This window comes from Microtus oregoni, unplaced genomic scaffold (genome assembly GCF_018167655.1).
Source record: "Microtus oregoni isolate MIOR12 unplaced genomic scaffold, Mior012 000000F_ref0000247, whole genome shotgun sequence".
Lineage (NCBI taxonomy): Eukaryota > Metazoa > Chordata > Mammalia > Rodentia > Cricetidae > Microtus > Microtus oregoni.
In genome coordinates this window covers 36,535,625-36,553,808 of record NW_024543059.1, presented here as the reverse complement: position 1 = coordinate 36,553,808, position 18,184 = coordinate 36,535,625, and the positions used below count along the sequence as shown (strand labels likewise).

The following is an 18,184-nucleotide window of genomic DNA, read 5'->3' as shown; positions in this document are numbered from 1 at the left end:
GGTTTTAAGTGGATTTTAGTTGGCCATGTTGGGTACCAATTTGTTGGAGGAAGGCCACTTGTTTGAAATAACCACACACAGACTGTGATATTTAAAACACTGCTTGGCCCATTAGCTCTAGCTTCTTATTAACTAGTTCTTACATATTAATTTAACCCATCTCCATAAATCTGTGTATTGCCATGTGGCTGTGGCTTACTGGGTAAAGTTCAGGCATCTGTCTCCGGCGGGGCTTCATGGCTTCTAACTCTTCCTTTTTCCCAGCATTCAGTTTAGTTTTCCCCACCTAACTCTATTCCCTGCATAGGCCCAAGACAGTTCTTTATTAACCAAAGGTATTCATAGCATACAGAGGGGAATCCCACATCACCATTTATAAACAATCCCTTGATAGTACCGAGTCTCTCCTTAGCCTCTCAATTCTTATGTCTCATTTGCATTACTCTGAACCCCTTTTAATGTTCGCTACCTAATACTAGTTTCATTTAAAGTGCCATTTCCTCTGTCTTACAAAGCTCCATGATTATAACAGGTCAATATACCAGTGTGGAGTAACCTAAATACACAAAATGCACTTTCTATCTATAAAGACCTGGAATATAGTTGCGGTGATATTTTGTTTGTGATCTAACAAATAAAGCTTGCCTTTAGATCAGAGCGTAGAGGTAAGCCACTAGTTAGTCAGAGGCCAGGCAGTGGTGGCGCACACCTTTAATTCCAGCCCTAGGGAGGTGGAGACAGGAAGGGATAAGGCTAGGTGGAGAGAATAATATAAGGATAAGGCGTGAGGAGACATATGGTCAAAGCATTCAGTCTGAGGACTTGTAGAGAAAGGATATCCCTTTCAGTCTGAGGATTTCATAGAGATAAGAGCTAGTGGCTGACTGCTTCTTTTCTGATCTTTCAGCGTTCACCCCCTAATATCTGACTCCGTGTTTTAATATTAAGACCAATTAGAATTCATTCTACATATGGTTGTTCTGAAGGTCTCAGGTAGGGAGTTTGAATCTGAGTCCAGGACTCTTACCTAGTTTCCTTCATTCTGATCTAAATGTTCTGTGGACAATCTGATTAAACTGACTTGGTAGGTGTGCTTTGAGTGAAAACGGCATGGCCCCCACAGGCATATAGGAAATGGCACTATTAAATGTGGCCTTGTTGGAGTAAGCGTGTCATTGGGGGTGGGTTTTGAGGTCTCAGAAGCTCAAGGCAGGCCCAGTGGTTCACACTCTCTTCCTGCTGCCTATGGATCTAGATCTAGTACTCTCCAGCACCATGTCTGCCTGAGTGCCACCATGCTTCCAACCACGACAATAATGGACTAAAGCTCTGAACTGTAAGTCATCCCTGATTAAATGCTTTCCTCCATTAACAGCTGCTATGGTCACGGTATCTCTTCACAGCGAAAGAATACTGAGACAGGGGCTGGTGAGGAAGGGAGAGGATAGAGCTTGGGAAAGTCCTGTCCACCATTCGTGATCCTGATCACATATATCATAACTTACTTAAAAATTCTTTATTTCATTCAACTCATTAATTCAAATATTTATTGCATGAACACTGTACTAGGCAATATTCTAGGTGATTGACACTCTACGGGGCATCCACACTCAACACCCATATGACCCTGGAGAAGATGCTTCTTTTGCATTTAGGTCCTTCCTGGAGGAAGGAGCAAGGATCCTTGAAGACTGAGCAGTGGTCTAGAGCGACACTGGTACAATAAAAGAGCATCATTTGGTGGCTGACAGGCCATGACGAGAACCCATGGGAGGATTCAGTGAGAGATTAACTGGGAGAGCTGTGCAAACGATACTTAGGCAGAATCAGCGTTTCCTTTAGAACAAGGGAGATCAGTAAGTACAATCACCAGGCAACTAATATTTGAATGGCACTGGGTAAAAATTGATATAAATATTTAAGACTTCATGTATTCAAATTCTAAGAGGAAAATTAAGCAAAACATTGCTTACTGGCATCAACAGCAATTTCCACCCATTCCTAAAATCATAAATTAGTTTCCCTATGTCTGGCAACCTGTTTTCTCAAGATTCTACAGAAGTTAAGCTTCAGAAATAAGTCTCAAGTATAAAAAAAATATTTTTATTAAGTGCGAAAGTAAAACAGGTACATCTATTTAAATACTCTTTACATATTTATAGGAACAATAAGGACAAATAACTTATTAAAAATTAAAAGTTTAAAGAGTACGATTTTTAGAAAGCCAATACAGTATCTGAAAATACTCTATTTTAATCCATCATCAGTGACTATTCTGTTTTTTAAAAAGTAACTCATATTCTTGGGGAAAATATGGAAGATTTTGAAGTATGTCTGTCAGACTGCTCAGTAACATGCCTTCTTCCGAGGTCTGACAGAGGGTACGCGCTCCTGAGGACTGTGTGCCCAGAGTTTTGAACTATGGTGAGCTCAGCATCTCACTTCACTTTCAGACCTCCCAGCACCAACAGAAACAAAAACAAGTCAAGGTGTGTTCGGAGGTGCTTTTCTTCATACAGAGCGAAGAACTTTCTCTTTGGCTGGGTGGAAAACCATGGTGTACTGGGATGTCCAGTCTATCATGCAGGGCTTCACTAAGCCAAAGCAGCCACACTGAAAGAAATCTGCCAGGTTCTGTGTGAATCCAAGGCTGTCAAGAAAAGAAGAGAAGATGGCTTACTATGCTTCCTGTGTTGCTCCTGACAAGCATTCACCCAGACTGTAGGTAATCCCTGAGCAACTGCAATACACTCTCTCTGAGGACCTTCTGGAAAATTGAGAGGTAAGTGGCAGCTCCCTGTATGGAACCCTAAAGTTGAAACCTAGCTCCATTTGTGGACCTGAATTACTATTGTGAGACTCTGACACCAGGTAAGCAACTTGAGTATACCTTTCTTCATCACTGGTGTGGGACAATGGTCTGTATTCTGTCAGGTATGTTTTAAATAAATGCTGATTGGCTAGTAGCCAGGCAGGAAGCACAGGCGGGACAACCAGGTAGAAAGTAGAGGCGGGGCAATGAGAACGGGAGAATTCTGGGAAGAGGATTCTGTTTTCTGCAGTCCTGACCCAGCCACAGAAGAAGCAAGATGTGACTGCCTCACTGAATAAGGTACCGAGCCATGTGGCTAACAGGCAAGAATAATAGTCTAATATAAGTTATAAGAGTTAATAAGAAGCCTGAGCTAATGGGTCAATCAGTTTATAACTAATGTAGAACTCTGTGTGATTTCTTTGGGACTTAATGACTGGGGACCAGGCAGGTCAGAAACCTCAGTCAACACTATCACCTCTGTCCTGTTTCTAGACTTCAATGGAGTAAATATTCATTCCTCAAGCAAAACTACCAAGATATGGACTGCATCACCAGCTTTAAAGTCTCTCCAGTCCTCTCTGTAGTCACCTCTTCTCTCCTCCATAAATACACACTGAAACATCAGTCCCTGGTTCCTTTGTCTATCAGCCTAACACCAGGAGCAGGCTTTGAAACAGACTGCCACTGAGATAAGCACTGAGTGCATAAATCCCTTGAGGGCTCTGGGTCACCTCTGCCACACTCCCAGCCTCCGAGACACTGCTGTAGGTTTCAGGGAAGATAGGCTTCAAAGCCTTGCCTTTCACACCAGGAGACCAGAGCCCTGAAAGCGCTCTAACTTTAAAACTGAGGGCAGGTTTCACAGAGCCAGTGCTCTAGGGGGCACATCCCAGTCTAAAAATCTAGCTTCTCCCCAACACAAGTGGGCACATTGAACAGAACTAAAAGAATGGCTGTACCTGGAAAGCCACGCTCAGGTTCTGGAAAGGCACACCAGCCAATGGTTTCTGCAGCACCTTGTGGCTGGCCTGTCAGTCACATGTTTAACTATCTCATGCTGACTCCATGCCAGCAACACACAACCTTGTGATCACTTGGTTCAACTGGAGAGTCCCCATTCTGGCAAAACTTCAAAGTATAATATTTGTGCTGTGTCCAGCAGACTAAATTCCTGACCCCACTGGGCATATGACCTTATCACTTAAAACCTAACACTGAGGCTTCCAAGAAAGACAGGCTTAGCTCTAGCAGATAGTAAGTTAGAGAATGGAACTAGGTCAAGAAATCAGTGGCTGGGAATCTTCCAAGGACTGGTGACCAGACCAGAATTCACTTACTTATATGGTGTCTTCCTGAGGGACAATGCCTGTTTCATGTGCCTGCTCTGCTTTATCAGGTTGATTCTCTCATGGGAGGTTAGGCCCAGAAATGCAATCTGAAAAAGATGGAGGTACATCAGAAATTACTGCATCTTAAAAGCGCATTATAGAATAGTGGTAAACATTTGGTACTCTACCAAGACTACAGCCCCCAGACTTCACAACCTTAAACTGCATTTCCCCTTGTAAACACAATAGCTAGACTTATTATCTGAATCTTACAAATATTCAAGAAAGCACTATATATTGACTCAGAATTATGAAATGATTTTTTACTACAGCCATGTCTTGTGGCCATATTTAGATTTCAATATAGAAACATATATCTGTTGAAGAAATGAAACAGGGTATAAGGTAATATCAGCACAAATATCAGTTTCTGAGTTCTGAACTTTTCTTTAAAAGTTGCAAAGAAAAGAGTTTACACTAAAGGGAATAACCAACTCATAAATTTGAAGAGTTAGAACTAAGATGATTAAGAGATTCTTAAATCGTTAGAGACCACAACAGTTCACATGGTTACCTCGTCTAAACCTGTGTGTCAATTCCCAATCTGTGAATGGAGTGATCACCTCATCCTCATCAGCCTATGCTGAGGATCTGAGCTAACACATCTAAGACACATGCTGAGGCTCAGAGAGGTGAAGTAAGTGGTCCAAGGCACAGAGCTGAGAGAGAGGCAGAGCTGGGACTGGCTTCTGCTCCCAACCATCAGCCCGCATACTCAGCTTGATTTAATGCAGTTAAAGTCATCTTCTATTGCGGGATTTAGGAAATCAAAGTTTTCAAAGAACTGGATTGTTTTGTTCCTTAAATAAACAATTGTGAGATTCTTGTTTGTGAAAATTATCTGGAATCTTTATTTTTCTTCTTTAGTGCAGACAAATATATGAATCTTTCTTTAAATATTAATGCTACCATCTGGTTTAGAGCCAGGTCTTGCTATATAGCCCAAGCTGGCCTTTAATTTCTAATTCTCATGTTTTAAACTCTTGGCAGCTTGCATTAGAGCCGTTATGACTCCAAGCCCACCTTAACTACTAGGGGTATCTGAACCTCATATATCACCTTATCATTAGGCTTCCGGCCCTCCACCTTTGTTAGAGTTCATTTCCCCACCTAATGAATTGAGCTACTCCTCTGGTATGTTCCCTACCTCAGGCGTTTATGATGAACTAGATGTGTAAACGCTTTGCAAAGTGTGCTTATAAATTAAATATTAACAGGTGAGCATCCACTGGTAATACTGATGCTCACTACTGAGTGGCTGATGTCAGGAAGGGACAGATGCTCAGTTTCATCAGTGTTGGCCTCTTCCTTAGCATTTCCTGACTCCCTTCACCTGTCCTCTTACTTCTATCACGATTTTCCTCACAAAAGTGGGATCTGCTCTGCTTTTGCGGAGTAATACTATACTCTAAACCCTAGTCTTATAATACTGCCTTATACTGATCACTGTTGTCTACTTCACGTAGACAGGCTGCAGCAACAGGGCACAGCACAGGAAGGAAGCTCTGCAGAAAGCTGAAGCTGCTACTGCCCTGGCATGTGAACTTCCTCAACAGGTGGTCACCCAGTCCACTGGTCAGTGGCCCGACTTTCATCTTCCCCCTTCTTGCATCTATCTAAGAACTGTATAAGGTAACAGAACTGGAAGAACTGATGGAATTAATTGCTTTGCATTTGTGCAATACTTTTACAGTTTCTATCATGTTTTCACATATTACACAGCTTAAATATAACATGAAAAGAACACTGAATGGGACTGTTGGAAGAATGACGTCTCCATTTCTGATTCTGCCGCTCACTGAGTGACGCTGAGCAACTCACTGCACTTCTCTGTACATAAAGTAAAAGGCCAGATTAGGCCACTCCCGAGTGGGTACAGTTCAGCAAGCAATCTATTATTCTAACCTTTAAGCTGCCCGTGAGAACAGATGGACTTTCTTGTCCTCAGCTCACAGATAAGGAAACTAAAATTAAAGAGAGTGAGAGATGACATGCTAGACCCGCAGAGGGTGCCCCGGACGAGCTGGATGCTTGTCTTCTAATTTTAAAGTCAAGTCTTTCTACCCAACTATGAGTCCCTGGAAATTTCACTCAGAGCCATAATGAGAATACCTGAAAAAGTTGATTTATTAATAAAAATGTTGACCATGAGAAGTGGAAAGCTGCTAACATGAAGATGTATAAAACCCAGGGAGAGCAGGCCACTATCTGACTGAGGTAGGTCCACAGTCCGTCTTCCTTGAATGTGGTGGCACAATGGTTTGACCAGTCTGTAAATCCACAAGGGGAAAAAAAAAGCATTATTACAATGACAAAAAACTAGCTATCCTCTAAAAAGACAAAATTATACAGTTAGGGAGAAATGACAGACAACAGAATAGATTAGAATTTAACTTTAGGAATGGGAAGAGTAGCTCAGGGTGGAGAGTATCCTTAATGGGTATATGGTCCTTGGTCCAAGCTCCAAGCATCAAAAGTAAAACAAATCAAATAAAAAACAAAAGCAGATTAAAGTTCAGGAGTTCACTCTCTACAAGCCAGCTCAGGGCTGGAGATGTGAATGGGGCCCGAGCTGTAGAGAGGCTTTGATGGTACCACACCAGCAGCCGACAGAGGAGGGAGTGAAAATAAAAAGGGCCCAGAAAAACCCTCACTAAAAACAGCACACTTGGCATATAAAATACACCGGCCAGAGTTTTTTTTTTTTTAAAGGGTTTGACAAGTGAGGATAATGATATCTAATAAAATGTAATAATTTAAGAACGTTATCTTCACTTAAAGGGAAGTTAGATTGAGTACAGGACTGAATATACACACTTACTAAAGGTTCAGATGAGCAGGATTGCCCATATAGAACACCACACATAAGACAAGCATTCAGATACCTCCAGGACACAACCTGTGATAGGGAGCCAGGTCTGTTATACCTCTGCCTTCAGCCTGATTCATAATGTTCTCAAGAAAGGCCAGGGTGAAGGGCCGCACAGATATACCAGTCCAGCACAACAATACAGAGCAAGATTTAAATGGTCACTGATCATTTTCTCCTCCAGGGTGTCTAATTCCAATTAAAAGAGGCTTTCGCTGTGGCCATGATTCTAACCCCTAGCCCATAAACTGAGAGCAGCAGCAAGGAGAAAACAGGTAGGAAGCAGCAGAAACAAGAAAACAAATCAAGGTCATGAGGCTCACAGGTGCCATGACAGCAGGTAAAAGGTAGATCACTTCTGAAGAGAGAATTCTGTAGATTTGCACGTTGGTGTTTTGCAAAGCCCTCTGACAATCTGTAAGCAGTTTCAGACATTTACCCAAAGAAGCATGAGCATCTCCTGAGACAGGAAGAAAATGAGCTCGAGGCCGTTCATTTCAGTCTTGAACATCTAATTTCCCCCATTTTGATTCCTAACCATCTTTCATGAACACATGCCTAAAGCACCTAAGAGCCGAGTAACAATCAAGGCAACACATCAAAGCAAACGCCACATTTTAGAGCTTCTCATTCCGTTAGCAAAGGAAGAGGCATCCTGTGTGCTGGACGGAAAGAGGAAAAAGAAGGAATATAATTTCCACAGCAGGTAGAAGGGGAGTCTATCTAGCGTCTTCATGAATTTCTACTGCTTCCTCCTGGGATTTTCTTTTTCTTTTTCTTTTTTTAAATATAACAGCATGACCTACAGTGAAGCGCTCACACTGACTTTGGATTTATCAAAGATATGGCTGCAAGTGGTCATCTATATTATCTTATGCAAGGTAACAATTTAATCCATGCAAATGCAGCCTTCCTATAGGTAGTCTGAAAACAGATTTAGTCCTCTCACACAATATATCTTGATTATGGTTTCCCCTCCCTTTACTCCTCCCAATTCTTCCCCACCTCCCCTCCACCTAAATCCAGCCCCTTTCCTGACAGCAAATTCTTATTGTTCCAGGGCAGTCATCTTTAGGTAGCTCTGACAGTTACACGGCCCTTCCTGATATGATGTAATGCTTTCTCCCAACACCCTGTAGGATGCTGACTTTCTGATTCACCTCTTTCTACTCTCTAAGAGCAGTGGACAGAGTCTGTGCTGAAGCAGCAGCGGCAGGCAGTGGGCCATAGGAAGAGGGTGTGTGATGTAGGAAGAGGGTGTGTGACGTAGGAAGAGGGTGTGTGACGTAGGAAGAGGGTGTGTGACGTAGGAAGAGGCTGTGTGACATAGGAGAGGGTGTGTGACACAGGAAGAGGCTGTGTGACATAGGAGAGGGTGTGTGACGTAGGAAGAGGCTGTGTGACGTAGGAAGAGGCTGTGTGACAAGGAAGAGGGTGTGTGACGTAACTCTAGTGATAACAAACGAATGGCAAACCAAGGAGTGGGTGGCAAGGAAGGGGCATTTCTCTCTTGCTAAGAGAAATGGAGCACAAGCTTGTGCTTGCTGTATGGACAAAAAGACAAATGAGACAATATCTTCATCAATCACAAAGCATGCTCAGCTAGTCTACAGAATTTAAGACAATGTGACTCCTCACAAACAAAAACCATAGGAAAACTGGTCAAAGTCAGAAAAAGAAAACAATGAAGGGAAAGAATAAATATGTGTCATAAAACCAACTTGAAAAGACTGAATACGATGGAAATTGCTGCTGTCCTTATCAACATGGTGTTGTGCTGGACCTCAACACCAAATAACGTGGTTATTTTTAGTGAAGGAGAGACGGGGTGGTGCAAAGTCTGGCTCCTTTCTGCTAGGATCAAGTCCAAGAGACAAGCTGGCCCATGGGCTGACTTAGAAGGTTTCCAAGAACAGGTTTCATTGTCGAGCCTTAGAAGGCCGCTGTCAGAGAAGCTCTGTGAAGATCTTGAAGGCTTTTTGTTACAAGACGGTTTGAAACACTCAGGGCTGCTATAGATTTGGACAAGAACTAAGCCTGTCTGAATTGGCCATGGTTATATTTTATAAAGCCTTCTCTAGAGAACAGACACCCACCATGTCAGGAGGGAAAGGTCTGATAGTGGCTGAAGCCTATACTATGCCTGTGCCGGGGCAAGAGGCAACCCAGCCCTGGTTTCCTCCAACCTCCAAACAAGAAAACTCAAACACAACAGAACCTAACCATGGCTGTTTGCAGGAGGGAAGACACACACACAAAGAGCTGTCTTAGTTGCTTAAGGCTGTTGCTGCCAGCCTGCTGACCTGAGTTTGATCCCTGAAGATCTCAGGAGAGAAATGATTCCTGCAAATTGTCCTCCAAACACAAATAAATAAATGTAAGACAATCCCCCCGCCCAAACCCTCTAAACTTAAACAAGGAAGTGGGGATAGAAGTGAGGATGATGCAAAGAGGAGACAGCCTGAGAGGACAGGAGTGCTCGGGCTTGGGATGTGGAGGAAAAAGAAAACACTGTGTTTCTGAAGACATTCACGCAGAGCAACAAGCTAGGACGTTAGCGGCAACAGTAAGGAGGAGGACACCAGGTGTGAAAAAATTAACAGTCAAGACCATGTCTAAATTTTCCCAGTCTTCAAAATATATAAACAACGAATAGTTAAAAGCCAAAGTTCAAATAAATACATAGATAAGAAATACTAGCACTACAGGTTCTTCCCTTAGACGACCTCTTTCAGGGTGTGAAGAGTGCAGGTACTCAATTCTTAAGAGCTCACCAAAATGTCCTGTATGCTTCAGATTAAACCCTGACCTTAATAGTCACCCCAGAACAGCCCTGCACGGCACACCTAGGCATCTTTAAAACATGCTACTGAAGGTTATTTTCTCATCCAGGACTGCAGAACAAGTGAGCTAGCATTTTCTTCCCAATTTCTCCTGGGTGACAGTTTCCCCTCTGTTCTCAATTTCAGTGTGATTCTTCTCAAATGGCCTGTACTCTCAGAATCTTTTCTTTGATTTGCTGTGGCCACGTCCTTCAACCTCTCACCACCAGCCTCTTCTTTCTGCCTCATTTACTCCCCACCTGCTGCTCTGCACTCGGGTGCCAGGTCTCTCTTCCAGGAGGACATGTCTACACGCGACATAATCGGTGTCTTTCTGATCACTCTGATTCACCCAGGCACTCTCCCAAGTATGGCAGAGCTACTACCTCCTTCTTACAGCTCTTGCAGCTTTCCAGTGTGAAAGTTTTAAAGGCCCGACTTCATTCTTTCAGTAGGGGTAAGGTTTACACACTGGCCAGAGTGTGGCAGACAAGGGTTCATAAGGAAGAGAACGGGGTACAGGTGCACGAGCTTGTAAGAAACATTTATACTTACAGACGAAAGATCCATAAATGATCCAGTCACATACCATGGAAAGAGAAAGCAAGAAGAAGATGTAATGATGATGGTTGCCAAAACCTGAGTCAGAAAGAAAGAAACCATACTTAATATTTTCCTTTCCTAATGACTCCCCAGACTACTCTTCTGTGAAATATCTTCAAAGCAAACAGAAGAAACAGGCTTGCTATGCTTTTGAATACTACTAAACCAGACAGCTCTGATAGGACAGTCAGGTGTTTGTGTTAAATAATATTTCTCGCTGGGCAGTGATAGTGCATGCCTTTAATCCCAGCATCCAGGAGGCAGAGGCAGGCAGATCTCTGTGAGTTGGAGGCCAGCCTGGTCTCCAAGAGCTAGTTCCAGGACAAGCTCCAAAGCTAAAGAGAAACCTTGTCTCAAAAAATCAAAAATGAAAAAAAGAAAAAAACTTCCCACTAGCCTAAAAGAAGACACTTTGCATAGGGCAAAGTTAACTAGGCAAAACTACCTTTGAACCGCTGTACACTACTAGTGGGAGGTGAACAGGTGAAATCACATCTGGTTCCTTTCTCACAGAATGTGTTTAGGTAAGAACAACCTATGGGCATCAAAGACTAACGTGAAAGGGAACAGAAACAGCAAAACTGAAGAGCAGCAAGTACATAACCTACCTTGGTGGACTACATAGCAAAGTGGGGGAACACGGCCTAAAACAGGCTGTAGAAGGAAGGGGTAAGGGGCTCCAGGCAACCAAAGCTCTTCCTACAATGTGTTAGTTGCTTGATGGTAGAGGTGGGAACATTTTGGTGCTAACAACATGAATGTTCCTCAGTGTCATTTTCCTGTGAAGCAGCAATATTCATAGCATCTGAATGTACCCACTGCAACAAGCGACCCTTGCTTATGATTATCAGCTGTATTACTGTAGCTAACACCACTGGATTTTCTGATCCTGCAGTCTCATTTATAATAACAAGAGGAGATAAGACCTCTCTCACTTCATTGGCCTGTGGTAAGCAAACAGGACTCTGCATGTGGAAACACTATCAAATGCAGTTTGGTAAACATAGAACTGCTTTCTTGCTGCCATTCAATCTGACTGGCATAACGCCAATCATCTAATCTTTATGAGAGAATGGGGCCTGGGAAGATTGGGACCCCAGGAATCACCCAGCTACCTTTCACAGGAAGCAAAGAGAACATCAGAATATATCACAGGAATCTGCCTGACCTGAAGCCTCAAGTTCCTTAGGGGGATAAAAGAAAATCCCTACTGAAATCCCTCATAGCCCCTTCTGTCATCTCTGCTTCTGTCTCCCACCTGAGCACTGAAGGAGGCAGGTGAAGAAGGTAAGTCACAACATAAGAAAAGAGTGTGACATTTGCAGTGGAAAATGAATACTACAAAATAATCTCAACTGTTTACACCTTCTGCCCTGAAATAGAAATAGTAATAACAACCTCACAGGTACGCTCAGATGACCAAACTGGACACCACCTATGAAAGTATTTCATAAACTCTAAAATGCTACACAAATGACAGCAACTGTCATCAGCAACCTGTTAATCATTTTCCCAAGTCTTAACCATAGAGATTCTTGAGGAGCAGCTACAAAATGGAGACCTTGGAAAGCCTTCCATTTCTTTTTGAGCCACACGTATAACTAAATACACTTAACTTCACCAAAGAGGTTAAGGAAAAAATGAAGTCTCTCACCTATGCAGCGTCCAGTCCAGAAGCAGTGCTGATCAAATCGGGCCACACAAGAGTTGCATACATGGCAATGCAGTGACCTTAAAGGCTTCCTTATCTGAGGGAAATTAAGAGAGGCCTAAGCAAAAACAGTCTTTGGTAACAGAGCATAAGCAAACCTTTAATCTTATGTCAGAGAAGACTGGCATAAGTAATCCTAACTAGATGACTCACTCGCACAGAAGCCCCGAGAGGCCTTACTAGTATTTACTTCTGCACCTCCAGGAGGCTAAGGGAAGCTCAAGCAGTGACACAGTCAGCATGAGCACTGGAGTAAGAAAAACGGAAACCTCAGTTCCCTTCCAGGCTCTTCCGACCATTTGCTCTCTTCTTCTAAGCCTCAAGTCAACTGCAAAATAGGAGGTTCCCGTTTGCAGTTTGAGATGATGAGGTGCCTCTGACTTACAGTGATTTCTAACATACACTTCATGATAGGAAAAGCAAATAAAAGCACTACAGATAATTTACGAAGAGTTAACCACAGGGAGCTTCATGAGATTATAAATATTCTTTCATAGGCTCATGGCAGAAAACTGATCTGACAGTAATACAAAATGAGAGCCAGGGAGAAAAACAAAAGTGTATACACATGCTATGAAAAACTGACAAATGCTTACATAAGCAACGCTACTAAGAATTATGGAACACAAAGTAGTAACAGAAGAGACTCACAAGACATGATGTGCAAAATGATCTGAAGTCCAGACAGCCAGTCTCTGCGAGGGTGACAATACTCTGAAAGACACAAGTCTGGCCTTAGGGTGCGTTTGCCTGGGCAGTCATACATGGTACGCACTTTTCACAGCTCTCACTTCACTTCCAGCTTCAAAAGCAGCCAGCACCACAATCTGGAATACTCCCCACCCAACCATTCTGTTCCTGAAATAACGTGACTTTTCAAGGTGTTCTTTCAGGCAGCAGCCAAGAAATCTGACTGCATAAAAATTATACTCCCACACCCTTTACTACCTTCTCTCAAATGGCAGTTATAGCCTGCTGGGACAAAGAAACACACACACACACACACACACACACACACACACCCTACTCATTAAAAAAGCAAAATTCATGGATAAAAGCCCAAACTTATGGCTACAAGCAGGAGGCCTGGGTCTTTCGGACAGGTATTAGGTAGTAGAAGACAACGTTCTCCCCTACTTCTAAACCCCAGGAGCAAATGTCTCTGGGCACTTCATACTTGAGGAAGAAAGGGGGTATCTTCTCAGCTACTAGGAAGGGGGAACCCACTACACTCCAGCATCATCACTCCTTCATGGAGCTAGGCATTCTAGACAAAAGGCACTAATCCAAAACTGTAATGAAGGGGGAGATCCAAGAACAAAAATCAACTCTAGAAAAGTATGGTAGGGTGTCACTTTTACAGAAAATAGGCATTTCTAAAACTTAACTGTAACTGTGTAGGAATCCCATTTGGACGGATCTCTCATCAGCCCACACTGACACTGTTCAGTGGCAGGCACTATAGATGCAGCTGCACCAAAGGCCAATACGGCCATGACTTTCAGAAAAAGACATTTTAAAAAAAAAGACTCACCACTTTCCTCTCTTCCTCAGAAGCCTTAGTGAAGCCTGGATCCGTTGCCCAAGTCTTGTAGAAAAAATAGAGAAAGGCTATGATGCTGAAAATGAAAGCAACATAGAAAGGGCTGCCTGCTACATGTTAAAGTCATGTTAAGGAACATACTGAGGAAAGCATCAGTGTGTGACGTGAGCAATGTTATCACTGTCCCTCTGAACCTCTCTTTCATGCAACCTGCTCCCAACTTCCCCATGGACACCCACCACCCACCCAAAGTGGCCCTGTTCCAGGTTCTAATCCTACACAAGTTTGTTCCTAGTTAGTCAAAACCATTGCTTCTTCACTGTTGAAGCCCATTTTGAATACTAACAAAAGCTGCAATCATTCTGGAGACTGGGAAATATCTAGGCCTCCCCAAATTAACTTCTCAAGGTGTAACTGCAGATTTCCTCAGATCATCGAGAAAAATATTCTCCAAGCCACTTTCATAATCCTTGGGTCAGAGATTTCAATGCACTTTCCTATAAAGTACAGAACTGACTGCATGTGTTAACTACTGGAGAGTTTAGTAACCTGTCCTTTTAACTGCTCTGAATTAATAATCGCCCTTCTTGCAAAATGAGGACAAATTACACACTACTGGAAATAGGAGTAAGTTTATGCTGAAAAAGATTACAAGGACTAAAAACTGTCCACTTTAAAATGTTTTTAAAGCGGTACTTAAAAAAAAATACTAAGTACTATTTTGCTACAGAGAAGAAACAAGTATGCAGTAATAAGTCAACGAGACAGCAATAAGCCTGGCCGTGCCCAGTGTAAATATTATTGGTTTAGCACAGTAACTACTGCCTTACAAGGTGTTACCAAGCCACCTTGTGCTAACTTCAGAACAGAAAAGGAGGCCATAAAACAGATGTTCAATTCTTGCTATTCAAAGTGTGGTCCACCAACCAACCAGCAATGAACTTTGAGCTGAATGCCAAGACAAGGAGTGCTCAGGCAGGAGGCTTTTGAGTAGAGGCCAACCTAGGCTACAGAGGCAGTTCTAGGTTAGTCTGGGCTACTGAGTAAGACACTATCTCAAAGATCTAACAGAAATGAAACTAAATGGGAAGAAAGTGGGAAGGGAGGGAGAGAAAGAAGGAAGAGGAACAACAGCAAAAAAAATGAAGAACAGGAAGGGAAGAACATAAGCAGACAGTCAGGCAGCTAAGGTCAACTTCTAAACAGACCACACCAACCACCCGAGACTGGATTTATGGAGCTCTCCACAGGCTTCATCCCACACTGAAGTTTGAGAAACACTGATCTAATCCAGAGACTAGCACAAACATGCCTGGTTCAGACAGACAGAATGAATCCTGCTGGCTGACTGTGCTAGCTAGTTTTATGTCAACTTGAGCCAGTTTAATCATTTGGAAAGAGAGAGAGACCCTCAATTGAGAAAGTATCCCCACCAGACTGACCTGTGGTGCATTTTCTTGATTGATGATTGATGTGGGAGCCCTCTATGGTGTTACCCAGAGGAGAGGCAGGTCCTGGTGTTATAAGAAAGTAGGCTGAGCAAGATAATAAATAGCTCCCCTCTATGGCTTCTGGGAGCAGTTCCTCACCCCAGGTTCCTGCCCTGACTTCTGTGGAAGATGGACAACAAGCTAAAAGCTGAAAAAGCCCTTTCTTTCCTACGTTGCTTTTGACCATGGTGCTGTATCACAGCAATAAAAGCCGTAACCAAGACATTTAGTTTATCACAGTTAATATATATGTGAGACTACTTTTAAGAAAGATATAGAGGCTAAATAAATTCTATGAAATGGAAGTTTAACAAAGGTTACACTGAATGAAGAGGAACACTTTTAAATGATACACAAAATGAATTTTTATTAAAATTAGATGCAGTTTTCCTCTACTAAGTCCTAATAACTTACATGTTATAGCCTCAAAATTCCTTTGGTTCAGGCTTGGGGTAGTCCTGCAGGGTAAGTTGACTGAACCTGGTGTTTCCACTATAAATAACTTTAAGACAAGCCCTAGAAGCATCACTGGCTTCCCTCTCCGAAATAAAGGGATCTGCACTTTAACCCCTCACATGGAAGGCAGACAGATTCCTCATTTCTGTGTTAACCATGAATATTCCCCACCATCTTATTTTTAAAGCCACAATTACAAAATGTTCAAGACTCAACTTCGTTATCTCTCTTGCTTGTCTTTTCAGATTTGTTGAAAGACTTCACCTTTTCCTGAACCCAGGAATGCTCTCTATGGCTTTCAGAATTTCAAATACAGTATCTGGAGATGTGTTGGCTTCCCTTGTAAGCTGGTGGCACTACTGAAGATGCAGGGCTAAAACCTGCTCCCCTACAACATGACCACCTGGCTTCATCCCTTAGACTCCCTGCCTGTAGTCCACACTACTGCTCTCCTTTAGCGTTACCTGACATCAGCTTATTCCCGCATTTGCTCAATACATGCATTTCTTTTTTTTTAAAGATAAACAATTATATTTTTATTTATTATAAGGGGAAACATCACGAAACTGGAACAAGAAGTCAAAACTCATCTGTTTGGTGAGGAAACCACAGAGATAGTACCTGGGCCATTTTTCTTCAGGTCCCAGAAAGCCACACCCTAACTTGGTCCCACCTCTTAAAGATAATTGGTTAACAAGGCTTCCCCATCACTTCCCCCTTTTGTCTAAACAAGAGTGATCCAAACCCAATGTCAAACTATATACAATAGGAACAAGTATCAAGTATAAAGTTAGATATTACTAGATTACAACTAGTATAAACAATATTAAGCAAGGAATATATGCTAAATGTTTTAATAAACATTCTATCCTAAGGAGTCTAAGTCTTGCATCAGAAATAAGCTTGGCTAAATTATAAGAGGAAGGTAACTATGACTATCTAATTTTCAACCTCATCAAAGGCCTGAGAAGGGAGATAACATTACTTAAGTAGGCAGGACATGCAATCAAGCAGCTTCCAAAGTGAGTAGTATCTGACAGAGACAATTGGCTGCCTGAGCAATCACCAAGAGTCTCATTTGCAACATTGAAGCAACCAACTTTGGCCAAGGCCTAGCATAACAGACAGACCATGCATTTCTTAATGGCTCCAGAGTGACAATGTCATTCCAAATGACATCTCCCAGCATGTGAAACTGGGAGGAGTGATGCCATCTCTAGGGTAGCAGCAAGGCTATTTCTCACATACCAGTTTACTGGCTATGCTCCTGTAAATAAAATGCTTGCATTACTTACCATTTTCTCCAAAAAAAAATAAATAAATAAAAAAATAGAATTCAAGAGGGCATCACACTTTGGGTCTGTATTGATCATTTCAGAGAAAAGCTGTTGTCCTTTGCCTGGGGACTCAAGTCCTCGTACTACTACACCAGAGCTCAGTCACCCAGTCACACAGTTCAGTGTAGCCACTCAAAGTTCCCAAGTCTCTCTTCCCTCTTTTCTTCTTCTGGTGCTAAGTATCAAACCCAGGGTTTGTGCTGGATCTGAATTCAATGTATAGCCCAGGTCAGCCTCAAGCTTTCCATTCTCCTACCCATCTCCCAAGCGCTGGAGTCACAGACAGGCATGCATGCATCAGCACAGCAAGCTCCTGACTTTCTGCTACTTGACTTAAAAACTAAGTCATACCGACAGCTGACTGAAACCACGAGGGCTTTTCACGTACCCAGAACAGACTTTAGTACAGCCAGCATCGTAAAGGAAACACTCAGTGGTTTATCATTTCTTTACCAAGTCCTAATTGTAGCTTGAATCATTATTAAAGTTTTCTTTCCTTTCATCCAGTCCCTCTCATAAAAGCAAACTGAACACATAAAAGAGACCAACAGAAAAAGATCACTGAGTTGTCCCTAAGACACAACGTATTATTTAAAAATACCAATTATGTAATGGGGACTCTGCACAGCCTTTAGACATCAACAGTATAGGAATTCTTGCAGCCATTCCAAGAGCTTGGAACTGCTGTCCTCAACAAACATAAACCTGAAGTCAAGTAACTTGTCCAATGATACATATTAATAAAAAGAAAAGGTAATTCTTGTTAGTACAGTGGTGAGTGTCCTTGCCTATCTTGTGGGAGGAAAGCCAGCCTTTACGCTGGAGCACTCAGGAGATGTAACATCTCAGCGAGTTTGAGGCCAGCCTTGTCATGACAGCCAAGTAGGGCAGCTAGGACTACAAAGTGAGACCTCATCTGAAATAAACAAAACAAGAAAAAGGTCCTGAAATTCAGAAGCACGCTGCCTGATAACACACTGGCTATAGGAAGAAGCCCTTGGTAAATCCTAACTGGCAGCCTGAGCAAGACAAGTTTAAATATTTAGTTGAGGTCTCTACAAGAAAAAACAGCAGCAAACCCACAGGGCAGTTCCAGCAGCATGTAGCATTCATCTTGGAAAACACTACCCTTGGGTGAAGTGTGCCACCT

The 18,184-nt window shown here is 42.5% G+C and overlaps 1 protein-coding gene across 3 annotated transcripts in view; it reads right to left on the bottom strand.

The window, feature by feature from the left end:
- Positions 1-2,087: 2,087 nt before the first annotated feature.
- Positions 2,088-18,184, bottom strand: part of Zdhhc13 (zinc finger DHHC-type palmitoyltransferase 13) — a 39,224-nt gene continuing 23,127 nt past the window's right edge. For all 3 annotated transcript variants that reach the window (XM_041659606.1, XM_041659616.1, XM_041659622.1), the window contains 7 exons: positions 13,743-13,867; positions 12,860-12,922; positions 12,152-12,245; positions 10,450-10,533; positions 6,316-6,473; positions 4,153-4,250; positions 2,088-2,650 (listed from right to left, as the gene is read on the bottom strand). In XM_041659606.1, the coding sequence (XP_041515540.1) occupies positions 2,512-2,650; positions 4,153-4,250; positions 6,316-6,473; positions 10,450-10,533; positions 12,152-12,245; positions 12,860-12,922; positions 13,743-13,867 (761 nt within the window). In that variant the 3' untranslated portion in view covers positions 2,088-2,511. The remainder of the gene's footprint in view (positions 2,651-4,152; positions 4,251-6,315; positions 6,474-10,449; positions 10,534-12,151; positions 12,246-12,859; positions 12,923-13,742; positions 13,868-18,184) is intronic.